Below are 9,971 nucleotides of genomic sequence, written 5' to 3'. Positions count from 1 at the left end.
GTCTATATGTTTGTATATCTATACATTTATAAACTGTAATATTATAATATTGAGAATGAATCAATAAGATGCATGTTTTTTTTCTGGTATGTTTTCCATGAAGTGACCGTCTGTTCCTCCCTCTGCAGTGCTCAGAAGAAGATATCGCAGATAAACTCAGGAAAAACATCACGGAAACCAGAGCGGTCCACATCTGCAACCCGAAGACCGCAGAGTTTCAGGTACACAAACACATTTCTCACATCCGTCCACTAGTGGGTGCTTTCACGGGCTTAAATAAGTTAGCAGTTAGGATTTAACTAACTAAACTAACTCTTTCCTGTAGGTGGCACGTACCTCTCTGCTTCCTGGACTCCTGAAGACGCTCGCTGCCAACAGAAAGATGCCGCTTCCTCTCAAACTGTTTGAGATTTCAGACGTCGTACTGAAGGATGAAACGAAAGGTGCGTTCGACGTCCTCGTATCACGTAATGCATGCTAATAAGTATGCGCTCACTGAACTTTGCGTGTCCGGCAGACGTGGGAGCCCGTAACAACAGACGCCTCTGTGCTGTTTACTACAACAAGAGCCCGGGATTTGAGGTCATCCATGGACTTCTGGACCGGGTCATGCAGCTGCTGGATGTCAAACCGGGCCGTAACCAAGGATACCACATCCAGGCGGCGGAGGGTGAGTCATAAATGTTAAAAGTCGACATGGTGTCCTTCCTGATCCGTTCGTGCACCTGTTTTATGAGCTCTCCGAGTCATATTCAAAGATTTATTTTAGTGGTTAATATTAATATTTAACAGCGTTTATGTGCTTGCAGTAGGTCAGCAAACATAAACTCGTAATAGGAAGTATTTGTCCTTTTGTTGAGACTTTTTATTACTTGATTGATTTTATTTCAGTTTTCCTCATTTTATTTCCACCTGATGAATGAAATAAAAATTTACCCTATATATGTAATAACTTGATTCACGTTCCTGGTCTTATTGTGAATGATTCATCAGTGTTGTTTTTTCTAACTAAAACTATTATAATTGATTAAATTAAAAAGGCGAAAGTAGGAAAAAATCATGTAAAAGAATAACATTATTAAAATATTTTAAAAAGTAGTGTAAATATACATTTTATATATATATATAATAATTTTTTTGTACTAAAATTACTAATTTACAAACAAAGCTAAATATGAAAATATTAAGAGACAATATTTACTAAAACTGTTAACTGTTTAATATACACATATAAATGCTAACTAACATAGCATATAAATAATTATAATTTCATTAGAATTAATTACAGCATATTTTATTTATTTCAATTCCGTTATCTTTTTTACAGACTCCACCTTCTTCCCTGGCCGCTGTGCTGAGATCTTTTCATGTGGCAGAAGCATCGGACACCTCGGGGTCCTTCACCCTGATGTCATCAGTCGTTTTGAGCTGACCATGCCCTGCTCCGCCATCGATATCGACATCGAACCCTTTCTGTGATGTCACAATCCAAATGACCTCAGCCACACCCCTCTGCTTTGGGCTCCGCCCTCCGAAGCCGCAGCCGCACGTTACAGTCCCGTCTATCTTTAGGAAGATAAGTTCTAGTCACAACAGCGCGTGTTACTGTGTGTTCATGGCATAAATCCGCTGCTAGTATGTTATTCATATGCTAAACATCATGGCTGTATGTTCGTGTCCAGCACATTTTACCACATGAAAACAAATAAATATGGATTAATAAACTAAAAATGAACGGATTTGTTGGTTTTTGCGTGCATTTGATGTGCATCAAGCTATCTCATCAAACGTAACATACTGTAATTTAACTAAAACTAATATAAACAATATTCTATCTATAAATTTTGTTAAAAAATTAAAGGGTACTGATGTTGGAAGTAGTTTTAAAAGCTTCAGATTCGTATGGCTGGCTGATCTGAATGAAGACGTGAACTGTCAGAAGACCAAGAGAGTGTGTGTGTGTGTGCTATTTAGGGTTTATGACAGGTATGTTAAAAGTGGCTAGCGTATGTGAGTGTGTTTCAGCTGTAACTTGTTAAACAGGCCTCCTAATCGCTGATTAACAAGCCCAAATCTGTGCTTGATTTGAGATGATAATGAGAAAGTGTCCAGTTTAACAGGTTATCAGACACGTCGGGGCAAAAGAGTCAAGCCCCGCCCGATTTCCAGCACATACTCGACTGGATTTCATTTTTTCACGCTCTTAAGAACATGCAACCAAGTGGCTTCCCATACTTCAATCATTGTTACGTTTCATAGCAGCAGTAACAATGCTTTTTTTGAGTGTTGAGGTGAGTAGGCGTGTCTGAAACTCTATGCCTTTGGAGTCTGGACTACGCTTTTAGGAGTGATTAGAGGCCGTTATGTTGCTGTTGTGAAAGGATGGTCTGTGTGTGTGTGCACGCTGCATTTGTGAGGGTTTGTGGCCACATGAGAGGCGTGTTTGAGGTTTCTGCAGCGTTTGTCATAAAGAACACTCCTCAGCACATCGTCACTATGAAACGACACAAAACAAACAGAGAGGGGAGACGGTTTTACTGTGTTCATTCATTTCTTTTACCACATCTGTAAAAGCTCGTAAACACACACATCCTGAGTGTCACACCACTCACTATACAAAATATGTTATATATTGCTTTGTAAGAAATATTAAATTCATATGTAAATTCATAGTAAAGAAAAAAATGCTAACATCGGTTTGTCATTTCATCCACTCAATGTGCTCACTTTTGCAACATTTTGCTGCAAAAAAGCCTATTGCAGAAATCATTTTCAAATTAAGCAAGCTTTCTGTCGGCCAACAGCGGCAAATTCATACCATATAAATAAATTTGGGCAAACATCTTGAATCAAGTCACAAAATCTTCCAGATTACATGGATTTCCATTAAAAACAATTGAAGTCTCGCAGCCGAAAACCACTCAACCGCAGAAGAACACACCTGAGCATAATCTGTGGCTTATAGTGCAAGATTAGACATTTAAGGCGACGCTGTCTTTAAGAAAATATCAAAAGAAATATTCAAGTTAGTAGTTACCACAGAAAACGATATTATCAACCGTTTACCCTGAGAAAAATGCATTTGCAATGACGTCTGTATTTGCACTTTGTAATTAGATGTAGGTCATGACAGAAAGAAATCCACAGTTTGCTGTAGACGCTGTTAAAAGAGATTGAAGGTGAAATGTTAAAGCACTGACTTGACCAGCTGTGTTTAGGGCAGAGGTTACGTAACTTTAGTAGACCAAAACAGGAAGTTAGCATCGCCCTGGTAAGCTGATAAAAACACAATATGATTTTTCCATTGGCTTTTGGATCACTGGAGAAAATAAGCTCTGGGGCCGATAAAAGTATAGTATTCTTACGCTTTTTGTGATGATCTCCACAAATGGACAAGCGTAAATACATCTGTCAGAAGAAAAACTTGTCCAGTCAAACGACTTCAGTGCCATTGAACTTCTGACAACTCTTTCGACCCTCGGTTGGAAAGTTTGAGTTAGAATAGTTTGCAAGAGTGTGCGAATCTGAACATACCGAGAGAGTGGACGTCACTCGTGAGTAGATTTCAGTTTAACTGTTCAGTGTGTTGATATTTAATTCTTGCCTGTAAACACCGAGAAATTACACCGAATTTCCCAAATCCCAGAGTCCCATCATCACGAACACCCTGTTCGCCAAGATACTGTTGACCAGTCCGATGGCAACGTACGTGCTGAACTTATACGGCACCTCGATCTCTTTCCTCCTGCGTGCGTCGACGTCGCTCACAGACGCTCCGTAGATTCGACAGAGCACCCTCAGACTCACCCAGCGCACCGTCTGCCGGGTCAAAACCAGCATCCCTACCCCGACCAGGAACCGCGCCGCACCGAGACCCAAGGCTGCGAGGGTCAGCGGGGGAAGGGTCGCTGGAAAAGGCCCGGCGAGGTCAAAGGTCAAGCCCAATCGCTCATTCACCCAGTATCCGACTGAACATCCCGAACAGCATGCTAAAATGATGGTGGTGTCCCCCCGTGTGGTGCTGTAATGGTCCAGCTCGGGGTACTTATAGGACAGGAAGAGGGGCAGAACCAGCCCCACTACGGGGGAGAGAGGGCTGTGCAGCTGAAGGTAGTCAATGGTTCCCCAGTACGGGTACGACGCAGCCATGACGACGACTGAAATAACAACGCCACAGATCACATCCTGAGAGGAAGGAGAAAGATTTCAATCATTAGTATCAGACTCTGTAACTCTAGCTTCATGCAGCTCATTGAGTTTTATGCATGGTCATAATGGCAAAATAATGCAGTTTTTATGCCATTATTATGAAATATACATACATTTTCTATGCATGGTAACCGCGTTGCTATGCAGTTGTTCTGAGTGGTAAATGCATTGCTAATTCAAGGGTGTTCTGCGGGGCCGTTAAAATGCTTCTAGGTGGTTGCAAGGTGGTTTTTGCGTTGTGCGGTTGCTAGGTTGTATACTTAATGGTTAACATGCTGGTATGAAGTTGTTAGAGTATTCTGAGTGGTTACGGTGTTGCTATGCAGTTCTAAGAGTGGGCAGCTGTTAATTTATTGCTACAGATGAATCACTGTTTAATATGTTGCTATGCGGTTGCTACAGTGTTCTGAATAATTGTTAATATGTTGCCAAGCGGTTGCTACAGTGCTCTGAATCATTAATATGTTGCTATGCGGTTGCTACAGTGTTCTGAATAATTGTTAATATGTTGCTAAGCGGTTGCTACAGTGCTCTGAATCATTAATATGTTGTTAAGCGGTTGCTACAATGTTCTGAATAATTGTTAATATGTTGCTATGCGGTTGCTACAGTGTTCTGAATAATTGTTAATATGTTGCTATGCAGTTGCTACAGTGTTCTGAATAATTGTTAATATGTTGCTATGCAGTTGCTACAGTGTTCTGAATAATTGTTAATATGTTGCTATGCAGTTGCTACAGTGTTCTGAATAATTGTTAATATGTTGCTAAGCGGTTGCTACAGTGTTCTGAGTGGTTGATTAGGATGTTTTTAGCCGTTTACAGGGTTTTTTTCTGTATGGGCAATTTAACTACAATGTGACATGTAAAGCTTCATTTAAATACACAGGTTAACAGCTAGATTTAATGCTAAATTACTAATGTACTACTACTAAGCTAGTTTTTCTATATAAAAAAAATACTAATGCACATCTCGTAATAAAAATATGCATGATCTTAAATATTAATTAATATAATTTTTATTAATATTTTATTATAATAATATCTCCAAGCATGAGCAATAGGACAAATGTTTGATGCATCTACAGCTGCGCTATATTAAAGGAACTAGAAGTCAAATCTATGGAGACCAGCCAGACTATATGAATTATACAGGAGTATAAATGTTTCATATCAGACGCAAAAGCGCATGTCCATTTTGAAGTCTTTCTTCCAGACTTACCAGAGCAGAGTGCATGCCGGTATAAAGACGACTCAGACACACCAGCGCAGAGAGAACCACGGCCACAATCAGTCCCAGTTCAAACGGGAACTAACATGAAGAGACAGAATAACGAACATTTTAGCATCATACGCAGCCAGTTTGATGTCACTTATATCAAAAGTGGCTATGTTTGAAAGTGAATAAATCTAAATTAGATTTGAAAGCTATGACGGAGGCTGCGATTTCCAAAAACAATGTGCTTAATTTGAGCCGCTCTTCACAAAAAGCTATTTTTTAGGAGACTTGGAATATAGTGCTTGATGCATATGAACCACTATGGTGTTTTTTTCCACCTAAGCTGTCTTTCTAGCTGAAAATTTAATGTCTTTATCAAAACATCCCCTCATCCATCTTTCCTCGTCGTCTTTTCCTTCCTCTCTCTATGTAGCGGTCTCCATGAATACTGTGTGGCAGCTCTTCTCCTAATAACATCTCTTTTCTTCTGACGTGTGCTCTTCCCTCAAGACTCTGTTAATCACTGGAAGACTCTTTACATATTCAAGAAGTTGCCCCGCCCACTCTGTTCTGTCTTCCTCCATCCATCTCCTCGTCTTTCCATCTGTCTCTCTCTCTTTTCCCTCTCTTTCTTCCTCTATCAGCTGGAGGTCTTTCACAGGAAGTTAATGAAAAACGTTTCCTGAATAGGCACAAAGGACTGTGGGACAGTAGAGCTCATGTATAATTGACTGGAATGGCTTTTTTTTACTCTTAAATCATACGGCTCTCTGGTTTCCTTTACATACAAAGAACCGTTCTTCAAATCAGTTAATCTTTTTCAGCTAGCACTTTAACCGCTTCTGAGTGACGCGACAACACAGTTGAGCCATTTTCACGTCTGGACGTGAACAAAATACTTTTTCTCTAATGCACACCAAAGCTGCATTTATTTGATCAAAAATACAACAGAAAATTTTTAGATATTTATACAATTTTAAATAAATGTTTTCTATTTGAATATATGTGTAAAATGCAATTTATTCCTGTGATCGAAGCAGAGTTTTTTTTGACAGCAGTGTAAATATTACTCTGTTCTGAATATATTTCATCATTATACGTCTTATCTTGGTTTCAAATTACTCTTTGTAACAAAATAAAATGTGACATTTAAAAATCTCTGCGATCAACAAATAAGCCGACACATAAAACAAAACAGCTAAACAAGACTCTTAAAGGGAGAAATGCAACTTTACACTCCCCTAATCAAGTTTTATAACGCTTATATGCGTGTGCTACTGTGTGGCCCGTCTAAAAGAAGCACAGAAGTTTATAGGTTTACGTTAACAGCTGACTGAAAACACTCGAGTCAAAGGTTTGAAAGCTGATGGATGGCGCCGTCTACGCCCGACACTGACTGACGGTCATCTACTGGGAGTTGGTTATAATGGCACACAGCAGATGTGAGGGCGGGACCTGGGCTGACCGATGGCTCCGCCCCTTCAGTGAACTATGCAAAACATTCTCAATCTAGCGCATCTGACCTTCACTCTTTCCTGAGCGCTCAGAAGTAGAGTAAATGAGATGGCCGTGGCCGCCATGGCGTGCGTGGAAGGCATCCCGTACTCCGCGTCCACGCGAGTCTCCAGTTTGACCACAGGAGGAGACGGAGGACGGGGCAGCTTCAAAACATCCTTCATCGCTTGCCCGATATACATCACCACCTGCAGAAAGAGACAAGAAAAACAAGAAAATACAAAAATATCTATTCTCTCTGGAATAAAAAAAGGAGGTACAAATACATGCTGTTTGGGTAGCTACTAACATACATTGGAGGCATAATACATACTTTTATGGTACTAATATGTACTATTTTGGAGTAAATAAGGTACAAAAGGACACCTATTGGAAAAATGACATACAATTATGTAAAAAAAGTGAAATTTTTGTTTGCATTTACGGTGTTATTTTAGTATTACTAATACATTTATACATATTTTATTAATATTAATATTAATATACTATTTTTGAGGTTTTGTTATTTTAGTAACACAAAGAAATTACTAGAAAATCTCTAAACAGAAAAACAGCTTATCGTATTTCAATATTCTAACGGTTTTCAGGGTTTGTTTAAAAGGATGGCACTGAAAAATGGAGATGTTTTTCTTTTGCGTTTTGCATTACAGGCGACGACATCCCTACAAAAACATCCCAGTTCACATAGACGCAGCAAAAATGACTTAAAACGCTGTGATATGTTGATTTCACACTGTGGGCACACATATGCATTTCTATAGACCAGTGGTTTTCAGTCCTATTCCTCGGGACCCACTGTTGTGCAAAAAAAAAAAGTGAAAAAGTGAAATAAGGTCATTATGTTATACTTCCACTCTGAAATGCTTTTTTTTAAAAGTTCCCGAAAGTGTAAATTAATAGCCAAATGTCTCCTCCCCATTGGTTAACGATAATAACCTTCATAAAATCTATAATAACCTTCACTAAACGTTTAGGAAAACGAATAACTTATCCAGGTTAAATTTAGTTCATTATAAATAGCTACATTGATTCCAGAGGTGAACCAATCAAATGGAGTTTGTCTAACGCTGTTGCTGCGGAAACCACATGCAAACTTGTGGGAAAAGCACAACGAAGATGTAGAAAGATCTGTAGAAATACTGATGAAATTGACAGAATTTGGTATTACAACAGCTTTCGAAGTAAAATTCTAATCTATTTCTCCTCTTTGCAGAAAAACAAGGACCCTACAGTATGATGACTTCTGTGTGTGTGTGTGTGTGTGTGTGTGTGTGTGTGTGTGTGTGTGTGTGTGTGTGTGTGTGTGTGTGTGTGTGTGTGTGTGTGTGTGTGTGTGTGTGTGTGTGTGTGTGTGTGTGTGTGTGTGTGTGATGTTCTAAGCCACTCACAGCCCACACGTTGACGAGCCGTCTGCACAGAAACGGGTCGAGGTTCCAGTGGATGCAGGGCAGAAAGGTGATGTAAAAGACCTCATGGCCCAGAGTAGCCGAAGTCACAAACAGGAAGTAGAAGAGCCAGTTCCTCACCTCATAACGAGATTTGGGACGCCCCTGAACGCAGAGAAATTAATCTAGCTGAATAAACCGCTTCACCACATCATCAAACCACAATCACAATGACACCTGGAGATATATATATATATATATATATATATATACTGTATATAACAGTATATGAGAAAAATTAATTAGCAAAAACATAACTCGGTTTGTAACAATTTTTAAAAGTTTTTCATTGTGCATTACAATTAATCTCAATCAATGGGTTATTTTGATTAGGTAAAAACTACTACATATGCATATACATACATATACATATATATATATATATATATTGTGTATGTTGTATTAAAAACTGAGTTGTTGGTTTTACGAATACACACACACACACACACACACACACACACACATATATATATATATATATATATATATATATATATATATATATATATATATATATATATATACTATTATATAAAAGTGAGACTTTCATGGTAGACTTTTACTATTTCACAGCCTATTTCAAAATAAATCTTAAATTTCACTTCTGCATTTAATTATTATTCTTATTAGCATTAAAATGTGTTCTTAATGCAAGAAGCAAGATTTAGGTTCAAGTTAGTGACCTGCCTTTTAATTTAAAGCTCATTGCATATATTAAAAACAAATGAATTTTTCTTTTTATGTATCTACACGAGACATCACAAATTGTTTTATAAACACCTGACAGTCTAAACCAACCAGAGGAACTGGAAAATCTTGTGCTAAAAGCGCAGCCTTTGCATTCGGGAACCTCTCCGTTTCAATTCGCCTGAAAGAAGCGTCTCGCTTAAATCTGATTTTCTTACTTCGCCTTGGGCTTCACGCGGTGAGCTGCCGGGCTTATAGTTGGAGTTACGGTCGTGCGCGCGCGACGTCCCGTTCGCCACCCGCTCCGCTCGGCGCCGGTGGCTCGTGACCGGACCGTCCTGAACGAGTCCGTTCTGGCTGACCTGCGCGCGCGTCTCTCTCGGAACCAGGCCGCAGCACCGCTGGAAACCGGCCACCAGCTCGGGGCTGTTCAGGTACGAGATGAACCCCCGCATGGCCGCGCGGAGTTTGAGTTCTCGGTGCACGCACGCACGCGCTTCCGCACCCAGCCCGCGTGCACAGGTGTTTTACAGCTGCAGGTGACAGAGCGTGAAAGTGTGCTGACGTAGGCGCTCCTCGCGGTTTTGATTGGCTGACATGTTTACGGAAAATTACCTGCCTGTCGTACCTGCACAGGTGGGTCGTTCCTGCCATGCAGTAGCCTACCTTTGACACTGTGACTTTAAAAGAAATTAATATAGTGTCATTCTAGTCTTTTGGTGACGTATCTGAAAGCGTTTTTCAGAAATAATAAAGTGATCAAGCTAAGGCGCTTTGATCTTATTTATAGCAGCACACAAAAACAGATCATATCCTTGACAATAAAATAAATTATTGAAGCATCAGCACTAATATTTAATTAGAACAAAAATAACTTACTCTACTTTTGAATCTGTG

At 39.5% G+C, this 9,971-nt stretch overlaps 2 protein-coding genes across 2 annotated transcripts in view; one reads left to right on the top strand and one right to left on the bottom strand.

Annotated features, from left to right (window-relative positions):
• The window catches only part of farsb (phenylalanyl-tRNA synthetase subunit beta), a 7,865-nt gene extending 6,134 nt beyond the window's left edge, over positions 1–1,731 (top strand). Inside the window, 4 exon segments of the mRNA XM_043258722.1 lie at positions 129–221; positions 326–443; positions 518–670; positions 1,328–1,731. Coding sequence (XP_043114657.1) covers positions 129–221; positions 326–443; positions 518–670; positions 1,328–1,479 — 516 coding nt within the window. The 3' untranslated portion in view covers positions 1,480–1,731.
• Positions 1,732–2,520: 789 nt separating this feature from the next.
• Positions 2,521–9,949, bottom strand: sgpp2 (sphingosine-1-phosphate phosphatase 2). Its single transcript, XM_043258742.1, has 5 exons — positions 9,293–9,949; positions 8,331–8,492; positions 6,951–7,130; positions 5,431–5,520; positions 2,521–4,185 (listed from the first exon to the last, which is right to left on the bottom strand). The coding sequence occupies exons 1-5, from the start codon at positions 9,527–9,529 to the stop codon at positions 3,622–3,624; spliced, it is 1,233 nt and encodes a 410-aa protein (XP_043114677.1). The 5' UTR covers positions 9,530–9,949; the 3' UTR covers positions 2,521–3,621.
• Positions 9,950–9,971: the final 22 nt, after the last annotated feature.

Source organism: Puntigrus tetrazona, chromosome 15, assembly GCF_018831695.1.
Source record: "Puntigrus tetrazona isolate hp1 chromosome 15, ASM1883169v1, whole genome shotgun sequence".
Classification (NCBI taxonomy): Eukaryota; Metazoa; Chordata; class Actinopteri; order Cypriniformes; family Cyprinidae; genus Puntigrus; species Puntigrus tetrazona.
Note: the sequence above shows the minus strand (reverse complement) of the source record. Positions and strands in the feature narration are given on the sequence as shown.